At 49.0% G+C, this 25,761-nt stretch overlaps 1 protein-coding gene across 2 annotated transcripts in view; it reads right to left on the reverse strand.

Moving 5' to 3' along the window:
• Nucleotides 1–25,761, reverse strand: part of HECTD4 (HECT domain E3 ubiquitin protein ligase 4) — a 2,430,065-nt gene that overhangs the window by 1,916,797 nt on the left and 487,507 nt on the right. For both annotated transcript variants that reach the window (XM_085634374.1, XM_085634373.1), the window contains exon 27: nt 3,428–3,661. In XM_085634374.1, coding sequence (XP_085490500.1) covers nt 3,428–3,661 — 234 coding nt within the window. The remainder of the gene's footprint in view (nt 1–3,427; nt 3,662–25,761) is intronic.

A 25,761-nucleotide genomic window follows, 5' to 3' on the forward strand; every position in this document is an offset into this window, starting at 1 on the left:
TCGCGCATCCAACGAGAGCAGCACCGCCGGCTCCCGCACCTGCCCCACACGGGCCAACACTCCGTGTAATCGCCGCAGATTAAGGGCCGTGCTCCTGCCGGGCATAAAACCGGATTGGTCTGGGTGTACAATGTCCGGCAAATGCGGTGTTAGTCTGGATGCCAAGAGTTTCGCGAGGATCTTCGCCTCCGCGTTCAGCAGCGAGATAGGGCGATAGGAGTTGCATTCCGACGCCGGCTTGCCAGGTGTTGGTATGGCCACGATAGTAGCTGTCCGCTGATCCTGCGGGAGTACACCCGCTCGGAGACTATCCCTAAACATGTTGAGCAAATGAGGGGCGACCGTTCCGGCCATTCGCTTGTACAGCTCGACCGGTATACCGTTCGGTCCCGTCGCCTTACCCGATTCCAGCGCAAGGATTGCCATTTGCACCTCCTCCACTGTAATGTCAGCCTCCAAGACACCCGCCGCCTCAGGGGTGAGCCGGGGCATCGCCAGATCCTGCACATACGTCCCTGCCTCCTCTTCTGTCATGGAGGAGGTGGAGGAGTAGACCCGCCGAAAGTGATGCGCGAGAGTTTCCGCTATCTCGCTAGGTTTTGTTAGCACCTGACCTTCCTCAGAAGTGAGTTGCGCTATCCACCTGGCTCCACCCACCCTCCTGTCAAGCCACGCCAGGAGCTTCCCTGTCTTATCTCCCAGGTCATATATCCTGTGCCGTGTGGCCAGCAGCTGTTGCTTCGTATGCTCCGTAAGGTGCGCCCGATACTTGGTCTGCGCAGCTCTCAGGGCTTCGGACGACTCCAGGGTTGGGTCCCGAGCCTGCCGAGCCTCCGCCAAGTGCAGCTCCCGTTCAATCAACTGTAACTCCGCCAGCGTCGCTCGCCTGTGCGCCGCCATGGTAGTGAGCGCCTGATCTCGGAGGACCGTTTTGTATGCCTCCCATAAGATCGTCGGTGAAGCAGCAGAAGGGGCATTTTCCTTAAAGAAGAGAACCGTCGCCTTCGACAGCTTTTTATGTATAGTTGGGACCTGGAGACAACCGGGACGTATCACCGGAATACGGCGACGTGCGAGGTGGTAGCATTCATACTTCAGAAGTATAGGGGAGTGGTCGGAGATATCCCTAGGTCTGATCTCAACACTGTCTATATTGCGAGGACAGTTAGCGGAACCCAGGAAGTAGTCAATCCTAGTAAGACTGTTATGCACCCCCGAGTGGTACGTGTATTGCTTTGTTGTTGGATGGTGCAACCGCCATAAGTCCAGCAACCCCATGGCCTCCGAATCGGGACAGTCCTGCCCCACCCGCTCGCTGAGGGTGCCTATCAAGTGCTTCGTGTACTACTGCATTAAAATCACCGCCAATGAGCAGCTCCCCTTCCGGTAGGTCGAGGAGGAATTCGCTAAGCGCCTGCAGCGCGGTGGCGTGCATCGCGGGAGGGATGTAAACGGAGACTATGTTAAGGGGCCGTCCCTCCCATTGGATGGCTATCGCCGCAAACCGCCCCGCTCTGTCCGTTTTATGTTTGTGTATAATAAGTGGGTAGTGCTTCCGTACTAAAATACCCACCCCTCTAGACCCGGAGGTAAACTCCGAATGTGCTACCATCTTGTACCCCCACCTGTCCATCGCTTTACTGGTGGTGTCGATCAGGTGGGTTTCCTGCAATAGGACAATCGCTGGAGCGCATCTCTTAAGACTGTGCAAAACGAGGCCTTGTTTAATTTTGTCCCCCAGGCCACGCACATTCCACGTGAGCAGGGAGAGTGGCGGTATCAGAGCGGAGGAGCACAGCTCAGGCACCCCCTCACAGTCTGTAGCCATCAGAACGCTCGTGTACCAGGGGAAGTAGCGGCGCGCAGCAAACGGCGCGTAATATGTGCTCTGTAGTGGTTGCATGTGCCGCACAACAAACATTACTGCCAATGTAAACCTTAACTACTAAAAAGAACCAACAAATTACCCTCATACCCTCCAACCCCCTCCCTGCCTCCCTGCCATGCGGACTCCAAACTGCCCGCCACCCCAACTCAGCAGAGCGCTTTGACCCCATATCCCAGCACCTAACTCGTGCGCAAGGAGCGGAAGGTCCGAGGAAGACCAGTGCCTTCCCCATTTCGAGTGTCCATATGTCCCGAGCTACATTAGGAAGCACAGACACCTCCCCACCCCAGGGTCATCCCCCTTACCCTGCATCGTCCATTTAAGCAAGCAGTGTCCAACGCCTCACAGGCCTCTTTTAATGTTGTAAAATGATTTTTAAGTGTTCTACCGTCAGTTTAAAAAAATTACCATGGCTAAGAAAGACACCTGTTAACAGACTTGGTGATATGCTTCTTACACCCTCTCGTCCTAGGGCAAGGAGAACCACTATACCTCATCCCTTGAACCAGGTGGTGCATGGTTAAGGGCCAGTGGTGCTCAAGATCTGTCCCAGACGTCCTTTACCTTTCCGAAAGTAAGAGTTAAGTAGCAGCTGGGACAGCTGACAACTGCCAATGCACCCTGTTTGCACATTGTAATAGATGCATATTTTTGAAAATTAATTTCTAGAGTAACCTTAAATTAAAGGGGAGTTGACATTGCGCAATAGTGGATGCACCACAAAACGTCAGAAAATGTGAAACTCACAAGTAAAGCTACATCCATAAACTTAGGTCTCACCTTGCCATCCTCGTTCAAACTCCTATCCCACTTTACACGCTTTCCAACTAGAACACTGTTAAACACACCGAATAATTCCATCTTAAAAAGGGCAAACAATGTTAAATACATTATTCATTAGACATACTACTAGCATAAACTGCCAAATAAGGAGTGCGTTATAATGTTCAATTACATCTCATGATCCGAATATCAAACCAATCACTATTGTCCTCAACTGAGATGCTTCAACAAAATAATATCTTCATACACAAAGGAAAAATTGATCAATCAACATTTCATTTCAGTGTCACTTTAGCTAATTAAAAATCACAACAATGAACTGTCATTCACATGCAGTCTAGCAATCGCATTTCATTTTCACCTTTCACAAATTGTTAGAGAGGAGGCTAAGGTTGAGAGAGCACATCAGGGACAAGAGCTAAGTTGAAGGTACTGTAACTTGTGAGGTTTTGCTCTGCAGCTGCTATTACATCTTCCATGTCAACCATAACAGCATTTTTTCCATATAGTATACAAACCAAGCACATTGTCACTAAATCAGACTTTACATTTATTATATTATTGAAAAGGTGAGTGCCACAACCACTCCTACTGCAGTTAACTAAAATGGAACACAGATTCTGAGCCCACATGCCATCCAAGTGTAGGAATCCCACAGTACCTATGTATCTAATTCATTTAGCAGCATTATGAACTTTTGTATCCTTACCAGGAGTACTAAAATTATGTTTAGGGAAGGCAGGGTGGTAAACTTACTTTATACTCGGTCTAAATTGAGGCCTAGCACGTCCAGATATTTCTCTGAGTTTTATCATGATTCCTGGAGGGAGTCGAATCCTTGGCAGATCAAAGTAATGTCCCATTGGAGGTACCAAAATGTCAGAAGGATAGGTGAATTCTCGGTCTTCTTCTATGGTGAGAGGCAGGGGAGATGGGCTTGGAGTAAGTGCTGGGGAAAGTGCACCATTGGCTTCAACCTGCCACTGACAACTGAAAAACAGAAAACATTTGTTATACGCACTGAAGATGCCCTTGCTTCTTAAATATTTTAAAACTGCCATGAAGGAACAACCTATTACGGAACAACATTCTTATTTGTTAACAGAAAATACTCTACATGATTACAATTAATGTATGCAATATTTGATGCTTAATCTCACATAACTACTATCTTCCAAAATCCCTAAGGAACAAATTCAATATGTACAATTTACCCAAAATTAATACTCACAGGAATTGGGTTGCTTTCATATTTGTGTAGCTCTTTGCTATCATACTTTGTTCACTGTTTTTTGTTGTTTTCCCTTCAATCTACCCATAATACATATTTATAACCTTATTACAGATTTTAAAATTTAGACTCAGTCTTCAGCAACTAAATCAAAATTGCATAATTACTTAAAAACTCAACAAAATAAAGCTGGCCCTCATTAAGATTTCAAAGGAGACCCTCTATCATTTTTCCGTTACAGATTACAAGGGGTGTGTGTGGCCCCATGCTTCAGATAAAGGGTTATACCCATCTCTCAACCCATACACTTTTTGTGTCCCTGCCCTACTTGAAAGCATTAAGTAAACTGTACTAGCGACATGGAAATTACACAAAAGAGCAGTGAAGTCCAAATTGGACAAACAAACAGCATTTAAATAAACCAATTAGGTATGTAGTCTACTAGACTTCCTCAAGTAGATTAGGGACATATTCGTATCATCCAAGTCCTATTAATTTATTCAATATCAGACATCAAAGCTCTATAATACAAACCCCCTGTTAACTGTACAGTTTCTTTTTGTTTAATTTTTTTTATTATGATGATTTTACATTATAAATTACACATTGACTTCTTACATCGTTATTATGCATCAACTCATAATTGCCATTGGGAGCAAAATGATTGTAGGTCATATCATTCATAGTTTTCCTGCATCACAGCCACGATAAAAACCCAGTCGCTGGAGAAACTGCCTATGCGGAGCCCCCCTGCTGGTTTGTGCTATTCACCGGTAGCGTCATACGATCTAGCCGGGCATATTACCGATGGGCATGCCTGCAAGTCCACTCTACGTCACCTTTCCCAGTGTTAACATGTCAAATCCTGTCTGAATGTATTCCCATCTAACTGTCATCGGTGTCGTAACTACCGATGTGGAACTACTAACTGTCAACTATGGGAGGGAAACTGAAGGGGATGTTGAGGAGTTATCGGATTGTGTGTCGAGAAAATCAATACTGGTAATTGTACAGTTTATGGTGAAAACATGTTTTTTGAAACTGCAGTTTCACACTTTGTGATCACGACAGCACTGAGGACATTTGTGTTCTTTCCATTACTGTACAATATATTAAATCCACAACTTGTTAGGATTAGCTCACAGCGCTCATTTGTTATCATTAGAATTATATCATGTGTGTGTTACATATCTATTATCGTTCTCCAGGCATAACTCTGAATAACAGATATCTTCTATCAATGAGTACCCTGGCTGATCAACAGGCAGTACTTCTTTCATATACTGACCTTGAAGAGAATTCAGTTGAATCCCTTTTCTTCAAAGAATGCATCACTCGGGTTCCTTTCTCACATATTGGGTAGGCCTGGTAGCTTTATACATTACCAAGAAGGAAAGCAGAAGTCTATATTTTCATTGCCAGATTTACAGTAGTCTCATCTGTAGCTGTCCCTCAAGGGCACGAAAAAGGCCCTTTCTGCATGAGCAACAAACTAGGTACCTTTCAATTTTGTACCAAGGTCATACTTTGACAGGCAGTAAGTCACAAGTAAGTGCAAAGTAAGCAAGAAAGAGAGGTACTGTGCACACACTACAAAGGACTGGCATTTCCTTTTGATCAGAACATTTCCTTTTTATCCTTTCAAGATCTTCCCAATCAATACCTATAAGGCTCTCCAACCTGCCTAAACCATCAATATAATGCACCATGGTTCTCAAAGATTGCTTATTAAAGAACAAGTTACTTACCTTCGGTAACGCTTTTTCTGGTGGATACAATATCTGCCTGTAGATTCCTCACCTTTTGAATACCCCCTGCGCCAGCATTCCGCGGGAAAATTCTTTCCTAGCCCTCCCACGTCGACGAGGACGTCACAATAGCACGGCTCCACACGCGGCACTGTATGACATCATCGGAGCCACATAAGGACCTCGTCGGCGTGCTGACGTCCGTCCCACCCATTTTTTTCCGTGCCACCGAGGCAAACGGGTGGACTGACACATTTTCAGATGCACACATAGCATATCTAATATATACATATACATATATATATATATATATATATATATATATATATATATATATTACCTACTGGCGGTCGCCAGTAGGTAGTTATAGTTAGGACCACGTTTCCATAGGAAATCCGCAACATTCTATTTTGAATAACCTTGGCGCCGGTCGACGAATCCTCGCGAATTTTTCAAAATAGGTGGGGCGCTACGCTCCGCTCCTACCCTGAAAGTCTCGGGGGGATTCGTCAAGCGGGGGCTGAGATAAAAGGGGGGTCCCAAAACGCGTTTTTCCCATGCATTTTTCCATAGGACCTTTAGACAGGGCTACAGCCCGAACGGCTGAACAGAATTACTTGAAATTTGGCAGAGAGGTAGTCCTCTGGTCAAGGAAGTGCCTTTTGTAGGTTTGGTGTAAATCTGTTCAGTAGATTCTGAGAAAATAGCCTTTAAATCAATATATATATCTGAGCCAGCTTACGGTGCGCTTACGGTACGCTTACCGTACGCGTACGGTGGCGTGCGCGAGCGCGATTCTGATTGGCTCTTAGATCTTAGTAAACATTTGAATCGGCCGAAACCAGGTAGCGGCGGCCGCCATTTTCTCTCTCGCACTGAGAGTGATGATGAAAATACAAAGCACAAAACATGTAAAGGGGCTGTTTAGACAGCTCCCACACACATAGCCATGTTGAGGGAGTCCCCAAAGATCCCCCAAGGCCAAAAACGGAATTTTTTTTTTTCGCTAATTTCGCCGATTACGCTTACCGTACGCGTACGGTAAAAAATGATATAAAAAAAAAAATTATCCACACTCTCCCCACCCCGTGTGCAATTGATGGCCGAATGCCACCAATTGTGCATGGCTTATAACTTATGAGATAAACTATAATATTTAAAAAAATAAAAATAAAAAATAAAATTATCCACACTCTGTCCACCCCGTGTGCAAATGGTGCCCGAAGGGCACCATTTGTGCATGGCTTATAAAAATTACGAAAAATTAAAATATTACCTTTCAAAACTAAGTGCATCATATGTCCTCCATGTGCGCACGGTGCGCGAAGCGCATCGTGCGTACATGGCCCATCTAGCGTAACGTGGGCACGCGGTGCGCGTAGCGCACCGCGTGCCCACCGTGCGTGCACGGCACTAACTGCGTAAAGTGGGCGCGCGGTGCGCGCACGGAACGAACTGCGTTAAGTGGGCGCGCACGCCACGAATGGCGTAAAGTAACTTAGCATTTAAAAAAACGTACAAATTCACTGAAAAAACCATAGGTTTCACACACGTTATAGTTAGGAATTAGCATTTAAAAAACCTTGCAAATTCACTGAAAAAACCATAGGTTTCACACATGTTATAGTTAGCGGAAATTTTACTGATAAAAAAACCAATGAAATTCCCCCGTTATAGTTAGTGCAGGCAACTATAACTCACGCGACCGCAATCTTCTGCTGATGACATATGTGTCTTTATGAAAAAAAAATATTTGTAATATATGTATAGCTAAAAATGTATGGAAGAAGACATGGGCAAATAAGTGTCTAAATACAGTATTAGCATCAGCAGAGGATTGCGGTCGCGTGAGTTATAGTTGCCTGCACTAACTATAACGGGGGAATTTCATTGGTTTTTTATCAGTAAAATTTCCGCTAACTATAACATGTGTGAAACCTATGGTTTTTTCAGTGAATATATATATATATATATAGATTTACAAATGCATAATCAAGAAATACATAGAGAAATAGCTACAGAAAAAGCATTTCTCAATATTAAAATAGAAACATGATTAAGACAAATTAAAATAAAACATTTTTTGGTAGAAACAGGAGGACAACGGGGAGGCGGGTGGGAGCGTGAGGAATCCACAGGCAGATATTGTATCCACCAGAAAGTTGTTCTTCTGATGGATACTTCTGCCTGTGGATTCCTCACCTTTTGAATAGATTCCCAAAGCCGTACCTCTCCCGGAGGAGGGTGTCCAGCTCACTAGGCCAAAAAATCCTGCAAAACAGAGCGAGCAAAATGACCATCCCTCCTAACCTCAGAGTCCAAGCAGTAATGCTTTGCAAAGGTGTGGAGGGAGGCCCAGGTTGCTGCCTTATAGATATCAAGAACAGGAACACCTCTAGCCAAAGCAGAAGTAGTAGACTTAGCTCTGGTGGAATGAGCTCTGATACCTTCAGGCGGTTCCTTTCTTGGCCAGGCTGTAGCAGATCTTGATGCACAAGATGATCCACCTGGAAAGCGTCCTCTTGTGCACTGCCTTGCCTTTCATTTTCCCAACATAGCCCACGAAGAGCTGATCGTCCAGCCTCAGATCTCTAGTCCCATCCAAATAGAAACTGACAGCCCTCTTAGGGTCCAACCGATGCAGTCTCTCTTCCTCCTTGGAAGGGGGAGGGGGAGGATAAAAGGTGGGTAAAGTGATGGATTGTCCCATATGAAAAGGGGTAACCACCTTGGGAAGGAAAGCAGCCCTGGTCCTTAGAACCAACTTATCCGCATGAATGTCATGAAAGGAGGTTTCGAACTAAGAGCTTGAAGCTCACTTACCCTCCTAGCCGAGGTAATGGCAATCAAGAAAAACGTTTTAAAAGAAAGAAGCCTCAACAGACAAGAGTGAAGAGGCTCAAACGGAGAACCCATTAAAGTGTGTACGAGATTCAAATCCGACTGAGGCATAATGAAAGGTGTGGGAGGAAACTTATTTGTAAGGCACTTAATGAACCTAATGACAATGGGGGACTTAAATAAAGACGGCTGGTCCGGCAAACATAAAAAGGCTGTCAAAAATGTCGATAAATAGCCCTTAACAGTGGCTACAGCACAACCTTGTTGTGCTAAAGATAGAGAAAACTCCAAAATATTAGACAAACGAGCCTTCAAAGGGTCAATGTCTCTTTCTCCGCACCACTTAACAAATCTGGAAGAGTAAACAGACTTAGTGGAGTGTCATCTGGATGATAAAATAACGTCCACTATCTCTGGCGGGAGAGAGAAGGAACTCAGGTTGCCCCGTTCAATCTCCGGGCATGAAGGTGCAAGCTCTGGAGGTGGGGGTGTAGAACCTGCCCCTGCGACTGCGAGAGGAGGTCTGCCCTGAGAGGGAGACGGAGCGGAGGGTGCGACGAGAGGTGAAGTAGGTCTGTGTACCACACTCTTCTTGGCCAATCCGGGGCTATCAATATAACTTAGGCCCGGTCTTGGCGAATCTTCCTCAGAACCTGAGGAATCAAGGGTATGGGAGGAAATGCGTAAAGGAGATGTGAGCTCTAATCTATCTGAAACACATCCCCCAAAGCTCCCTGCATCGGAAACTGGAGACTGCAGACTGGAGACTGGAGACTGCAGTGCGCGTTCTCATGAGTGGCAAACAGGTCCAACCGAGGAGATGCCCACATCTGAAAGATGCGATGGACCACCTCCGGATGAAGCCGCGACTGAGACTGTCCGCACGAACATTCAGCACACCGGCCAGATGATTTGCAAGCACACAAATCTGCTGGCCCTGAGCCCAGGACCAGAGCCGAAGAGCCTCTCGACAGAGGCGATACGACCCTACACCTCTCTGTTTGTTGATGTACCACATCGCGGTAGTCTTGTCCGTCAGGACCTGAACCGACTGACCGCAAAGGGAAGGGAGAAAAGCCTTCAGTGCCAAATGTATCGCCCGCAATTCCAGAAGGTTGATGTAAAGCAACCTTTCCTCTGGAGACCAAAGGTCTTTGACCTCCAGATCCCCCAGATGAGCACCCCACCCTAGAGTGGAGGCATCCGTGATCACTAATCACTGTGGCCACCGGCGGAGGAGGCTGAAAGGGCTTTCCTTGAGACAGGTTTCCCTGCACACTCCACCAAGACAGCTCCGCTGCAGCTTCTCTGGAGATTCTGATATTCTCCCCGAGATCTCCGTTGTGCTGATACCACTGACTGTTGAGGCACCACTGGAGTGCCCTTATGTGCTAGCGTGCATGGTTGACCAACTGAATGCAGGAAGCGAACAGACCGAGCAGGCGAAGAACCTTCAGGACTGGAACAACCACTCCATCGTGAAATAAAGGAATCATTTCCTGTATGTCGAGAATCCTATGCGGAGGCGGGAATGCCTGACACACAGAAGTGTCCAGTATTGCCCCTATAAACAGGCTGCGCTGAGAAGGCACCAGGTGAGATTTGGGTACATTTATCGAAAAACCCAATTTGAACAACAGATGAGTTGTCACTTGCAAGTGGCGCGAAACCAACTCTGAAGACTCCGCTTTCAACAGCCAGTCGTCCAGGTAGGGGAAAACAGGAACCTCTGACCTTCTGAGATGAGCCGCTACCACCGCCATCACCTTTGTAAATACTCGAGGTGCGGAAGTGAGACCGAATGGAAGAACCCCAAACTGGTAATGTTGCGATCCCACCGTGAACCGGAGATACTTCCGATGCGACTTCAGGATGGGAAGATGAAAATACGCATCCTGCAGATCGATCGACACCATCAAGTCTTCCTGTTGCAGCGCAAGGAGAACCTGAGCCAAGGTCAACATTTTGAACTTTTCCTGCCTGAGGTAAAGGTTCAAAATCCTGAGGTCCAAGATTGGCCTCAAACGACCATCCTTTTTGGGGATCAGGAAATATCGGGAGTAACATCCCTGATCCCTTTCCTGCTCCAGAACCACCTCTATCACACCTTTTTGGAGTAATGCAAGAACCTCCTGCTGCAAAAGCAGCAAGTGGTCTTCTGAACAACCACCCTGGCGAGGAGGGTAAGGAGGAGGAAACTCCAAAAATGGGAGGGCGTACCCATTATCTACAAGATTCAAGACCCAACGATCCGATGTGATCAGTCTCCAATCTTGTAGGAAGTGAGACACCCGACCTCCAACTGGACCAACACGTTCTAAGATGGGGAATCTAGAACTGCTTTCCTGATGTACCAACGGTGGCAGGAGGGGAGGTAGAGGAAGAGGAGGAGGCCTGTTGACGATTTGTACCCCTGAGGCCCCTCTTATTCTTCCCTCTGTTCGATTTGTACAAGGGATTTTGCTGTTGATGGCTCTGCTGAAATTGTTGGCGGCCACTAAAGAAAGCAGATCTCCCAAAGCCCGGATATCTCTTCTACCCATAACATCTAGACTGCACCTGGAGGCCTAAAGATCTTGCGGTAGCTCTACTGTCTTTGAAACGTTCCAAGGCTGAGTCCGCCTTGACCCATCAAAGGGCAAATCCAACAAGGCCGCCTGCACATCAGCCGTAGACCTTGAAGACTTGAGCCATGCCTGTCTCCTTGTAGCCACAGAAGACCATATAACAAGCCACAGAGTCAGCAATGTCCATGCCGGACTGAATCACTTGTCATGCTGCGGCCTGCGAATCTGAAAGGACTTCCAAGAAGTTGGCACGATCCTCCTCAGGCAACTTAGGAGCCAATTGAACAACAGAGTCCATCAATGCATGTATATATCGTCCAAGAAGGTAAGTCGCATTAGTTGACTTTAGAGCCATACTCACAGAAGAAAACACCTTCTTCGCAGCTTGCTCTGTCTTTTTCGAGTCCCTGTCACCCAAAATGGTAGGAAAAGCACCAGAAGACTGTTTTGAGCAAGAAGCTTGGACAACTAGACTCTCCGGTGTCGGTTTTGATGACAAAAAAGCCGGACCACCAGGGGCAGGCTTGTATCTTCTCGAGATAGAACGAGATACAGCCGGAGCAGACAAAGGATTCTGTCACGCCTCCAGAATTGGATCTGTTAAGGCATCTGTGAATGGAAGTAGGGGCTCAGAAGTTGTTGAAGTATTTAAAATTTCCGTCAGTATATTGGACTTAATCTCAGCAGAGGGAAGTTTAAGGCCCAATAAATCAGCTGCCTTCCTTATGACAACATGGTAGGGTGCAACGTTCTGCACAGCACAACCACTTGCAGATGTTAAGTCATACTCAGGGGAAGTATCTAGGCCACTAGCTTCCTGAAGGCCTTCAAACTCATCCACATTGTCCACAATTTCTCCTTCCTCCTGTTCTTGCAAATACTCCTCCTCCTCAAGCAATCTCTGAGCTTCTATCCTGGAGCGTTGCTTAGGCAACGGCGTCGGTGGAGCCACACGCGGCGCCGGAGAAGACACCAGCGGCGTCGATGAAGGAGCCTCGACATCGATCGAATCCGAGGTGGAGCAGACTCCGCAGCTGAAGGAATTCGGGGAGCCGGAGTAGACGATCTCGGCGCCGGGAAATGCCAAGCTGGAGTCAACGGCATAAAAGGCATGAAAGGTGCCTGGGGATAGAACTGAGGCACACCCAGGTTGAATGCCAGAGGACCAACGGGGCCTGAAGGCGCACCGGATGGAGTGGAGGCTCTTGTAAATAAACCAAACATCGCATTGAGAAAATGCAAAGTCAGCCCCAGGAGCAAGAAATGGAGAATATGGATCTGTACTTTCCTGTAGGGGAGTCACCTGAGGGCGCACTGGAGCCTGCGGAGCCGGCGCCCACACAGGTGAAGCCACACAGCCTGGAGAGGATCCTCCCAGCGCCGGTGACGTCGCTGGAGCCGGTGATTCTTCATGAAGCGAAGAAGCCTCTGAAATCTGCGATGCCGCAGCCGGAGATGGTACTGGCGTCGCTTGAGAAGGAGTAGGAGAGATGAAGTCCCTTCTCCGAGGTCGCTCAGCTGGAGTCTGCGACCTGGATCTCGACCTCGAGACCCTGGCCTTCGAAGAACGTTGTCGAGAGGTATGTCTCCTCTTGGATTTTTTGTGCTTCTTTGACCTCGAAGTGTGAGAAGACGAAGACTTCGCCCTCTTCCTACCGCTCTTTTCCTTCTTGGCTTTCGCCATAAACAATTTGGCTTCACGTTCTTTGATAGCCTTAGGATTCATTTTCCTGCAGCTCCTGCATTCCTCGACGTCGTGGTCCGAGGATAAACATGTGTCCGCCACACTCTCTGCAGGGTTTGAATCCAGTCTTCCTAGAAGTAGCCATTCTGACAAACTACGAGAGACAACATTTTCCACGATGAAAATGGAGAGCCTTGAAAAAAACGTTCAGCGTCGACAGCGCGGAAAAAAACGGAACTGATGTCAGCACGCCGACGAGGTCCTTATGTGGCTCTGATGACGTCATACGGTGCCGTGTGCGGAGCCGTGCTATTGTGACGTCCTCGTCGACATGGGAGGGCTAGGAAAGAAATTTCCCGCGGAATGCTGGCGCAGGGGGTATTCAAAAGGTGAGGAATCCACAGGCAGAAGTATCCATCAGAAAACTGTATATTAACTGTTAGCCTAAAAACACTATCAAAGAAGGTCTTGGTATTCTTAGTTTCAGTTCTTGTAAACATATAAATATTCTCCTTAATTTGAGATTAGGAAGATTTTGCTCTCAACATTAAAAGGTGTGGTCTAAACCATGAGATCAATAGGATTTCTGATTATTTAAAATTAGTTAAGGAGAACCCTTTAGGGACACATTATCACCAGCTGCGAAGATCTGAGATTTTCTGTCCACTAGTCTAATGTTATCCTATCTTCCAGCTACCCTGAACTGCATTATCCAGCCCTCCTCCAATTCTAGTGTGAAAGCTCTGATTAAAGCATCAGTCTGTGTCAATTTTTCTCTGTGGATTGTATCCTGTGGCATGTGATACTTTTGTTCTTCAAGTGGACCATACTGATAATTCCTAAACACTTCTCACTCCTAAAGGACTTATCAGGGAACATCTACAATGCATCTGCAGTCTCAGTGTCTGATGTGATGCTTTGTAAATATTAAATCATCTATTTCCCAGAAGATCAAACCCATCAAACAGAATATGCAAGTACTTCACCTGACTGCTTTAAAGTCAGAGGTCCTCAGTCATCCCATTTCCTTAGGACAGCTCTACTCTCCATGCAGTAGATGGCAAAAGCTTGATGGCCTGCTTTGCTGCCCACTATCAATCTCTAAGAATGAATGTAGCCTAAACCTGTTTGTCATTAGGTGGGTACAGAACGTTTTACTTTCTTTCCAAACACCTTCAACCTCCTTCTATTCTTGAAAGGGGGAAAAAGGCTAAGAATTTGAAGGCCTTCTTCTTGATTCTGTCTCCATTACAGAGTTCAATCTGTCATAGAGTTCATCAAAAAGGGAGACATATTATGCAGAGCTTCATAAATCTAATCTGGTTCATCGCATGAAGGAGCCAAGGTGAAATGTGTATTCACAAGAACAGTCACCATCCCAGAGGGCTCCCATAAATGGCAATGTGAAAAATGTTACACTCTTTATTAAATGGCATTCCAAAGGACCCAACTGCTCTCTCCGTAAGTGCCAGAAATCCCAGGTAATAATCCAAGGGGAAAGAAATTCTTCTTTTTGTCCAGAGGAAAGGCCTCCTATTGTTTATGTTCACCCACATCATCATCCGCTTCATAATCACTCAGCTTGTGATTCAAGCAAGCACGGTTTTTAACAACCTTTTGAAAACTGGGTTCTACTATTTTCTAAAGCTTCATCTCAGACCTCATAGAGGGAGGTTCCGTACCTCCGATCTTTTCAGCAAAGGAGGAGTGGGCGATCTTAAATAAAGAGCCGATGACACTTGCAGTGGATAATCTAGTAGGTAGAGACGGGGGGCTGAAGAGGAGTAATAACTCATACTGCAGGCCAGAATTAACTGTACAGACCTTTGGAGAGCAAGAGGAAAACCTTCTATAGTGACTATGCTATACTTTGAGCGAGTGATGTGGCATCACTCTCAGTGGGTAGATTGCTGCTGATGTTTAAATAATCCCATAGGTCTACTGAATGGCTGATCAGGATTGAACTCTTATGCATGGCAAGGATGTTGATGATCGTGCCATGGAGAAAGAGGGCCTCAATGTAAGACAGACAGTGGAGTGCCAGGGGACAGTGTCAGAGAAGCACTTCAATGTTCTTAGAGTAGACCTTCACACCATATTCTCACACTCAATGATCCATACCTAATCCAAACGTAAGTTAGTAAACTGATAGAGTGAGAAGAACATACCAGAAACATTTTTACCTTGAATAATCAGCTTCTTTTAGCATTTGAATGTTTTTATATGAATATATCTGTTTTAATATGGTTAGTGCAACGGTATTAACTACGCACTTAAACAGGAAGCATTACAAGAATCATGAGTTCACAATCTTTTTTTAGATGTCAAAATAAGAATATGATTATTATCCTGACACAAGGTGCTGCCATACTTACATCAAAACTGAAGACTCAGGTGTGGCTTGGCCAGCATGGCGGACGTGTGCTGAGTGAGTTCCGTCCAGCCCACCACAAAATTCTTAAAATATTCTTACCCTCCGATACAGAACTGATCCCCAAACCGACTCCACAGTCCCGTGGCGCAAGCGCCATCAAACCTGTGCGGTTTTGGAGCTCCTCCGGAGCCTGAAGGGGTGTAACGGAGCGTTAGCCGAGACGGGGCTGCAAAGGGGAGAGGCCTGGCAGGCTGGGACGCCGCCTTGGGCACTGCCGGATCCTGTCGCTGGAGTGAGTGAGGTGGCCTCGGCGTCGTCCATCGACAAGGGAGTGCCCCGGAGGTCGGTGGACGAACAGAAGCTGCAGGCGGGGAGCCGAACACCGCTCCGTAGCGCAACCTGAAGCACAGAACGGACAGTGCGGCTCGGCAGCTAGATCGGGCGGCGGAGGTGAGGTCTGGCGCGGGGGAGCGGGAGTCACTGAGCCTGGCCAGTGATTTGTTGACCTCTGGGAGTACTTGTGCCCCGGGTGACTGTATCGGAGACCCCCTTGGCTGCGGTGGGGGTCCGGGTGCACACGGCCCGCGGGCCTGGTGAAACAGGGTCTGATTTCCTAGACCCCCTCCCCCCCTTTGGCCTGCATACAGTGGGAGATTGGCAGCGGCGCTGCGCCGCGAGAGCAGTGCCTTCTCGGTGGAGGGGGGCCGTAGCGGTCCCAATAGAGCCCCTGGATCAATCTGGGCCCCAGTGGGGGTAGACTCTATTCTCCTTGTAAGGGTGCCTCCCCCAGGCCGCAAGAGGCACTCCTAATGGCGGTCAGTTAGACCGCGGGGGTGTCATTTGGACCTTTCTCATCGGCGCCGGGGGTGTGTGCAGACAGGAGGCACATGCCATGGACGGACTGCGGCTCTGAGGTGACACAGGCGATTGGGGGCCCCATCAGGGATCCGGGGCGTGGTGGCTTCGGCGGTCGACCAGGCCGTGCTGGTACTGCTGGGGGCTTCGGCTGGGTATGGGGTGCAGTGGACCCCTGGACTACTCGTTGGCCCGACCTAGGGGCGGCTCAGCATAGGCTCCCCATCGGCTAGTGACCACTGTTGGACAATCCATATTCCCACACCCTCCCCCGTTCTCCTCAGGCCTGCGTGGGGAGTCCTGAGGGCGGCCATGACGAGAGACAAAGGTGGTGGAGACCCGACCAAGCAAGGCCCCATAGACAAATATACTGGCGCGGGAGCAGCGGCTGGGATGGCCGGAGGACAGCAGGGGACAATACCAGACAATGCAGCGCTCTTGGCGGCCATCACCCAAACTAGGGACATGCTGGATGCAAAAATTGGAGCGGTGAGCTCTGATGTCATTCTGTTGAGGCAAGATTTGCACAACGCGGTGACAGGCATTACTGAAGCTGAAACCGTATCTCCGGAGTAGAAGATGATGCCACCACCCTTGCTGCCATGGAGAACGTGCAGAAGGGGCTTGCGATGCAAGTGGAGGATGCCGAAGGAAGGGGCCGATGCAACAACCTCCGATTTGTTGGGTTTCCGGAGGGCTGTGATGGGGGCAACATGGAACGCTTCATTACACAGTGGCTGGAGAGCTGGCTCTCCCCAGAGGCCCCGTTTCGTTGCTTTGTTGTCGAGCGGGCACCACAGGGCGCTCATGCAGAAACCCCCACCGGGAGCTCGTCCACGGCTGGTTATTGCAAGACTATTGAGCTGTCTTGATCCTGATGCCATACTGAAGCAGGCCCGGGTCAAAGAGCCCCCGCTATATGACAATGCGCGCATCCTTATTTTGCCTGACTATACGAGACAGGTGCAGCAACAGCGACAATCATTTATGGCAGCGAAGGCTCGCCTGAGAGACCTCAAGCTTCCCTATGCTCTCCTGTATCCTGCCCGCCTACGGGTGGTTTACAGCTCCCGCACGCACTTTTTCGATACTCCGGAGGAGGTATTCAAATAGACCGATGAGACGGTGCGGGTGAGGGTGCACACGCTGCCTGGAAGAGAATCAGATTCTTCTTCGAGCGAGATGGCCAGGAGAGGTCCCCGGGGACAGCTAAAAGGCAACAGACGGTCACGGGCTCTATGTCAGTCCAATGGCACTTCCTCTCGGGGAGGCTCTGTATCTGGGCGACAAATCTCGGCAGATTGATGTATGGGTCCACAGGCAACTGCAGAGCTCTAGACTATTGAATTCTAATCGGAGAGACTATGACATGGGCCGGATTCTTCGCCTGGCCCTTGCTGGCGGGGGACATGGGCAGTAAGTTGGGGATCCATTGGTTGGGGCGGCCCCCGTTCCCCCGTTGGGGATTGGGGCTTAGCCCCACCGCGACAGATGCTTCAGTGTTTTTGAGGTGTAGGGTTGGGTGTTTGTTGGGTGGGGGTTGTTCATGTTTACAGATCGCACACTCACTGATGGTCCACTGCTCTTCTCATACGTACAGAAAGGTCCTCATGGTGGCTATAGTGGTAGATGTCCGTCCAGATGGCTGATATATCCCGTAGTGGGCAGGAGACCCCAGGTACCCTCCCCATAGTTAGTTGGAATGTCCGTGGTGTCCTGGATAAAATTAAACGCGGGGCCATACTGCACCAAGCAAAGCGGGCTGGGGCCGATATACTTCTGTTACAGGAAACACACCTCATGGGTACGAAGGCTCTCTGCCTCCAGAGATATGGGTTTCAACAGTTCTTCCACTCTGGCTTCAAGGGGGTTGCTATACTAATTCACCGCAGGGTCCCCTATATTCATGATGAACAGTGGACAGACACAAAGGGGCGCTACTTGTTTATCCGGAGCAGGATCGGGGCGGATCCCCTGGTGCTAGGTAGTCTCTATGCTCCCCCTCCCCTGCAATGGAATCTAGTGGAGCGGTTTATGACCTTGTTCGCTGTCATCTTACTAGCATTAACGAACAAGTTACTTACCTTCGGTAACGATATATCTGTAAGAAACATTAGTTAGTGTTAGATTCCTTACCTTAGAATATCCCCAGGCGTCAGACTGGATCCGGAAAGTTTTCGGAAGCAGTACCTCTGCGCGTCAGTAGGTGACGTTGTGCAGCTCCGCGTCCGTCGCTGGCGTCGTATGCGCCGAGATGACGTCACGGAGACTACTTAGGCACCACTCATGCGCGCTGGCGTCAGTTCTGTACACTACTTTCCACGCCAGGAACGCAGAGCCATGCAAGACACTGACCACTGGTGCATAAAACTAGGGCCCTAAAAGGGATGACCTTAACCCTAGAAATCAGTTCGCAGAGCGGGGAGGATGGGTGGGGCGGTAAGGAATCTAACACCAACTAATGTTTCTTACAGATATATCGTTACCGAAGGTAAGTAACTTGTCCATCTGAAAGAAACACGTTAGTGTTAGATTTCTTACCTTAGAATAGATACCCCAGCAATACCAACCTCGGTGGTAGGTCTGCGAACTAAGATAACACCAGAAAATCCCGGAGAACAGAGCGATCAAAGAAGCAGTCTCTCCGGACGTGGCTGTAAAGGCAATAATGCTTGGTAAAGGTATGCAGCGAGGACCAGAGCGGTAGTGGCTGCTGTCGCCCGAGTAGAATGGGTACGCAGCCCCACAGGAGGCTCCTTTTTAGCCAAGGAGTAACAGGCTTTAATACACAGAACAACCCACCGAGAGATGGTTCGTTTGTGCACAGCCCGACCTTTCTTGGCACCCACAAAGCCAACAAAGAGTTGATCATCCACCCGGAACTGTTGTGTGTGCTTCAGATAGAACGAGAGCACACATTTTGGGTCCAGACGATGGAGCCTCTCTTCCTCTTTAGAAAGATGCGGAAAGAAGGTGGGCAAAGTGATGGTGTGCCCGATGTGGAAGGGCGTGACAACCTTGGGCAGAAAAGAAGGACGGGTCCTTAACACCACCTTGTCCGGATGAACAGAAAGGAAAGGAGGGTTAGAAGAAAGAGCCTGGAGCTCACTCACTCTTCTGGCAGAGGTGATAGCAACCAGGAAAGCAGTCTTTAAAGTGAGAAGACGTAAAGGACAGTTGTGAAGCAGCTCAAAGGGAGCGCACATCAAATAAGCCAACACAAGATTCAAGTCCCAATGAGGCATTATAAAGGGGACCGGAGGGAACGTCTGTGTAATGTCTTTCAAGAAACGACTTGAAAAGAGAAGGCTGATCTGGAAGCCTTAAAAAGGCGGAAATGGCCGAGATATAGCCCTTGATAGTGCCCAGAGCAGTGCCAAGCTGGGCCAGAGAAAGGAGGAACAGAAGAACTTCTGAAAGAAGGGCAGAAAGGGGATCCAGATCCTTCGCTGTGCACCATGCCACAAATTTATTCTACCTGCAGGCGTATACCATTTTAGTGGAGGGACGCTTGGCTGCCAAAACAATATCACAGACTTCGGCAGGAAGGTCAAAAGCTGTCAACTGTCGCCGCTCAATCTCCACGCATGGAGGTGGAGGCTGGACAGGTGAAGGTGAAGGACTGTCCCCTGCTGCTGCGACAGGAGATCCTCCCGAAGAGGCAGTCGGATCGGAGGACAGATTGCCAGACTGAGTAGCTCGGGATACCATACTCTTCTTGCCCAATCCGTAGCCACAAGAATATCTTGGGCCCGGTCGCGCCTGATCTTCTTCAGCACTCTGGGCAGAAGTGGTATAGGCGGAAAGGCGTACAACAGAAAGCAACTCCACTCGCGACGAAAAGAGTCTCCGAGCGAGTGCCGCCTTGGAAATTCCAACGCGCAGAATTGATGACATTGCATGTTCTCTTCGGTGGTGAATAGATCTAACCAAGGCTCTTCCCACTGAAGAAAGAGACCATGCACCACGTCCGAGGTCAGACGCCATTAGTGATCCAACATGCATCTGCGGCTGAGTTCGTCCGCCCTGGCGTTCAGGTAGCTTGCCAGGTGTTGAACCACCAGAGACATGCCCAATGTTCCAGCCATGTCCAGAGGCGCAGAGCCCTGTTTGTTGCAATACCACATGGCGGTGGTGTTGTCTTTGAACACCTGCACTACCTGTCCCTGGACAGAGGGAAGGAAGGCTTTCAGAACAAGTAGGATTGCCCGCAGCTCCAGAAGGTTGACATGGAGCCAGGATTCCACCGGAGACCAGAGGCCCCTGATCTCCGCCTCTCCCATGTGGCCACCCCATCCCAGGAGGGACGCATCCGTCACCACTGTGAACTCCAGTTGGGGAAGGGAGAGGGAGCTGCTATTGACCCAATCGCGATTCGTGAGCCACCACTGCAATTGATGTGCAGTGCCCTCCGAGATCTGAATGTGACCGGACATGTTGCCCTGATGCTGTGCCCACTGAAACTTAAGGTCCCACAGCAGAGGCCGCATATGCCATCTGGCATGTTGCACTAGCATGAGGCCATCAGGCCCTGGAGCCGGAGGGTCATCCTGACTGAAACCCGATATAGAGGCGGAAAGATCGGAATCATAGCCTGAATATTCCGAATACGCTGTTCGGGGGGATAGACCCGAAACTGCGCCGAATCCAGAACTGCTCCGGTGAATTGGAGCTTCTGAGAGGGATTCAGGTGCGACTTCGGCACATTGATGGAAAACCCCAGCAAATGCAGGAGGTTGCCCGTAGTCTGGAGGTGGGAGAGGAACATTTGGGGCGAGCCCGCCTTCAACAACCAGTCGTCTAGATAGGGGAAGACGGAGACCCCCGATCTGCGCAGATGAGCTGTGACCACCGCCATCACTTTTGTGAACACCTGAGGGGCGCTGGTAAGGCCAAAAGGGAAGCATGGTAAACTGAAAGTGCTAGTGGCCTACCATGAACCGCAGGTAACGCTGGTGGGCCGGCAGGACGGGAACATGAAAATAGGCGTCCTGCAAGTCCAACGCTACCATCCAGTCTCCTGGATCGAGAGCAGACAAGACCTGAGCCAAAGTTAACATCTTGAACTTCTCCTTCCGGAGGAAGCGGCTGACGTTCCGGAGGTCCAAGATCGGACGCAGACCCCCTTTGTCCTTCTTGGGGACCAGAAAGTAGTGGGAATAACAACCACTCCCTACTTCTGGCCCAGGAACCCACTTGATGGCCCCCTTGGCCAAGAGGGCCGTGACTTCCTGCTGGAGAAGTGCCAAGTGTTCCCCAGACATGTGGTGGTACTGAGGTGGCATGGCTGGAGGAGTGGACTGAAAGGGAAGGGAGTAACCCTTGCCGATCTGCAACACACACTTGTCCGATGTGATAGCGTGCAAGTGGGGGAGGTGATGGTGGATCTTGCCAACCACTGGCGTGGGGTGCCCCCCCAAAGTTCGGATTAGGAAGGTTTGGAGGTAGAAGCAGCAGGGGCGGAGGTGAACTGACCCCCATGCTGATTCCCAGACCCGCCCCTGCGGAAACCGTATCCTTGGCCGCGCTGAGGGAAGGTCTACACAGGCTTGCTGAAGGAACGTGCCTGGGCGCCCCTTCAGTGGCCATGAAAGGAACGAAAGCCAGGAGTGGCTGGGCTTTACGTGGAAAGACCTAAGGACTTGGCCGTGGCCCGCAAGTCCCTAGAACGCTCCAGCGCACTGTCGGCTAAACAGGCGAGTGCCATCAAAGGGCATGTCCATGAGTGAGCTTTGGACATCTGGCGAGAACCCGGAAGATCTCAACCACGCATGGCGACGAAGCGCCACAGTCGTAGCAATTGCTCTACCTAGTGAGTCCACGGTGTCCAAACCACACCGAATGGCGAACTTAACCAGCACCTTTACTCTCGGCAACAGCTTGGGATAGCACAGCTAGGGTCTCACCTATGCAACTGTATCCCACACCGCGTGGAAATAGCGGCCCAAGAGATAGGCGATGTTCCCCGACCGCAGCCTTAAGCTGGCCGAAGAGAACAACCCCTTGCCGAACTGCTCCATCTTCTTCGAGTCCTTATCCGGCAGAGCCGTGGGAAAGGCACTCTGGGACATCGAAGCTTAGATGACCAGGCTCTCGGGCGTAGGATGAGTGGTCAGAAATGCAGGGTCACCCGGCGCCGGGCGATGACGCCTGGCGACGTTCTTATCCACAGGAGCCCCTGTGGCTGGCCGCGACCAAGTGCCCAGTAAGAAGTCCGTGAGGGCGTCATTAAATGGCAGTGGGGGCTCTGACGAAGTGGACGCCGCCTGGAGCACCTCAGTGAGGAGATTAGTTTTTAGGGCCACCGTAGGGAGATAAAGGTTGAGGACCTCAGCTGCCCGATGGAGCACCACTGTGTAAGAAGCGCCCTCCAACATGGTAGGCGGAGGAGAGGCAAACCCCGAGTCAGAGGAGACAGCAAGGCCGCCGGCCTCCTCTAACTCGTCTGCCCAGTCCTGCTCAGAGTCACACTGACGAGCAAGAGGGTCCTCGGAACCCTCCCAGTCGTCCTCCACCTCTGCCGTATGTGATACAGACTGCAGCGGCAGGGCAGGGACCAGGGAAGGAACAAACGGCCCCGGGAACAGCGCCGGACGGGGCCGAACCGGCGGCGTGTCCCAATGCGGTTCCAAGGTAGGGACAAAATTGTCCTGGAACCTGGGCAGGGGCGGAATAAATGGCATCCACTGTGGCGCCGGAGGTGGAGACGAGGGTGGCGCTGGGGCCGAAGCCGGCAGCGTGAGAGCTTGTGGCGCCGTGGCCGGAGCCAGCGTCACAGGATCCTGCGGCGCCGGGGCCAGGGCCAGAGCCGCAGGCGGTGCTGACGGCCCAACAGGATCCTGACACGGGACCGTGGGGCCCAAGGGCACGCTGGCGGGAGCCCGAGGCCTAAACAGGCAGTCCATGGTAGCAAGAAATGTTTGCACCTGTGCGGGAGTCGCCAACGGACCCGGATAAGGTGGGTAGGCCGCGGGACTACCGGGCTCCAAAGGAGCCGCAGGGGCAGAACCCCTGTCCCCCTCGTCCACATCCGGGGACCGACGGGGGGACGTCGGAGAGCGGCAACGCTTGACTACTTTTTGTGTCGTCTCTTACCTGAATCCGAGGGTGAAGACTTGGAGACCGAGAAGCAATGATGGTGGCCCCGCGAGCGTTCTCTGGAGCGGCCCCTGGACCGTGAATGGCACTGGGACGAGTGCCGGACCTCAAGCAGCTTCCGGCGCCGCTCCCTCAAGGCCTTCGGAGCCATGGCCAGACAGTCCATACAGGACCGGGAGTCGTGGTCGTTCTCCAGGTAGTAGAGTCAGACGTCGTGGGGGTTCGACACTGGCATATTGCGACAGCAGGCCCCACCAGACTTAAAACCAGGCATCCCTACATGCACCAGAGTAGACTCAAACTTACAAGAGACAAAAGTCTCAAAAAGATAGTAAAAAAATTACTAAGGTACGTGCTCTAACTGGATCTGCGCTTACTGGCGCGAAAAAATAAAGAACTGACGCCTGCGTGCACGAGTGGCGCCTAAGTAGTCTCCGTGACGTCATCTCGGCACATACGACACCAGCGACGGACGCGGAGCCGCACAACACCACCTACTGACGGGCAGAGGTACTACTAGCGAAAACTTTCTGGATCCAGTCTGACGCCTGGGGATATTCTAAGGTAAGGAATCTAACACTAACTTGTTTCTTTCAGATTTTTAGCTTATTGAAACAATTTAAAACATCAAGAGAATCCAGAAACCTCTAAAGATCAATCAGTGTAAGATCAAAGATGACTGTGCCATCACCATACTGTAGGAGCTTCAGCAACAAAGATGGTTTTATTTTGCCCCAGATGTTTTCTAGCATAGACTGTGTAAATGCTGAATTGTAGAGGTACCAATCAAGAACCCAGTTTCAGCACTTGATTAGTAAAATTTTATGAAACGCAGTTCTGTTTGCTTCGAGTATGATGCAGATCCAATTGTTTGCCTAAAGCCTCCGCGTTGCCTGCATGGAGGAAACACCCCAGGCAAGTAACGTTGTCCAGAGAATATCGCTATGTGCTCCACAGACTACTCGATACTCCGGAAATATGGAAAGAAAATAACCTTATCAGCATGACCGCATTAAATAGATAGTTACAGCTGAACTACAAAATTACTTGGAGCGTGTTAATCTTGTCCCTTGGTGGTACACTAGGGGACTGAATGATTGCATCCATAAAGTGCACAAAACATATCCATCTGCCTTCAGGAACTATATTTTCGGTTTCCTTTCTGTAAGTTTTTAGAAAAATAAGGGCATTTATAAACCATCACAGATTTTGGAAATCTGTAATTGAAAAGGAACTTTCATGTGTGATTTCTAAATAGAAATACTGCAAAGTGTTGACGTCTATGTCATACCATGCAATCGGCATGCACAAGTCACACAACATTTTACAATGACATGCTAACAGAAAGAGTGCCTTTTTTCTGAAGAATAATTTTCTTCTTTTAAATCCTCAAGAAAATCTGAATGTGCTGACAGGAATACTACAAGTATTCCAGTAGTGATTGGAATAATTTAAGTGGAAACACTAGAGAAGCTGAAAGGTTACAGCCTATGCAATATCCTCTCCTGGCAGAATTAATTTGGCTGAACCCACGTCTAGGTTTGGGGAGTCCCAAACAGGCTTAAAAGGTTCCGTTCAAAACATGTAGCTTATCAAATCATGAAAATGGAGATTTGGATTTATCTACAGTATACATTTGAGTGTAGCAATTGACTGTCTAATTTCTACTCCTTCCTAAAGATAATAATGCAGTGGCATCTCTTGGCAGTGTGAATTCCTTCCCTTTCTGTTACATCTTTGCAGCAACGTGAATTCTTTCAATACTTTTATTACTTATTAATGAGCGTTGACATAACCCACCCGCCATCTTAAGCAACAAATCTCAAAACTCACCATGAACAAGCCCACCTTCCTTCAATCTGCAACAGATTTTGTTTAGCTTTTATGTAAGTGAACATTTCTTAGGCCAGTGTCTTTTAAGTAATCTATCATCTAACATCCTAGCTAGCAATACACCAACATGAGGGAGGGATGCAGGTGGAGGGATGGGTAAAGGGGAAGGAAGGGATGGGGTGCCAAGAAGGGGAAACATCCATTAAAACGTAGTCATTACATCGCACTGCTTTTACAACGCAACTGCCTTTACATCGCATGCCATTACAACGCATGTCACTACAACTCATGCCATTACAACAAATGCCATTACAACGCATTATAATGTAAGTAATGGAGATTTATTAGTTTTAGGGTGGGTATGGGTTTTGGGGTAGATGAGAATACTACTTTTTACACATACACTATCCAACATATTCCCTACTGTTGCACTCACTGGAGTGAGAATAGTCATTTTTACCCCTACACTATCCAACACTTACCCTACTGTTGCCCTAAAAGTATTATGCGTTGTAATGGTAGTTTTGAAAAATGTGTTGTAATGGCATGCATGGTAAAATCATGCGATGTAATGGTAGTTGTGATGTAAAAAACGCATTGTAAAAGCAAGCGTTGTAATTGTTTGCATTGTCATGTCATATATTCCCAAGAAGAGAGTGAGAAGATCAAGCATATATGAGCTCTACAGAAACCTTTAAACAGAGCAAACCTGCTCCAACTAAATAAAACTGGAATCGTAGATGTCTCTCCATGATGTAAAGTTGTCTCAGTTCAGTTCAATTGTGTACGTTAATAAGAAGTCTGTGATACATGCAGAACATGTTCCTACCCCCTGGTAAAGATTTTCAAACTTATTTCA

This window comes from Triturus cristatus, chromosome 11, assembly GCF_964204655.1.
Source record: "Triturus cristatus chromosome 11, aTriCri1.1, whole genome shotgun sequence".
NCBI lineage: Eukaryota > Metazoa > Chordata > Amphibia > Caudata > Salamandridae > Triturus > Triturus cristatus.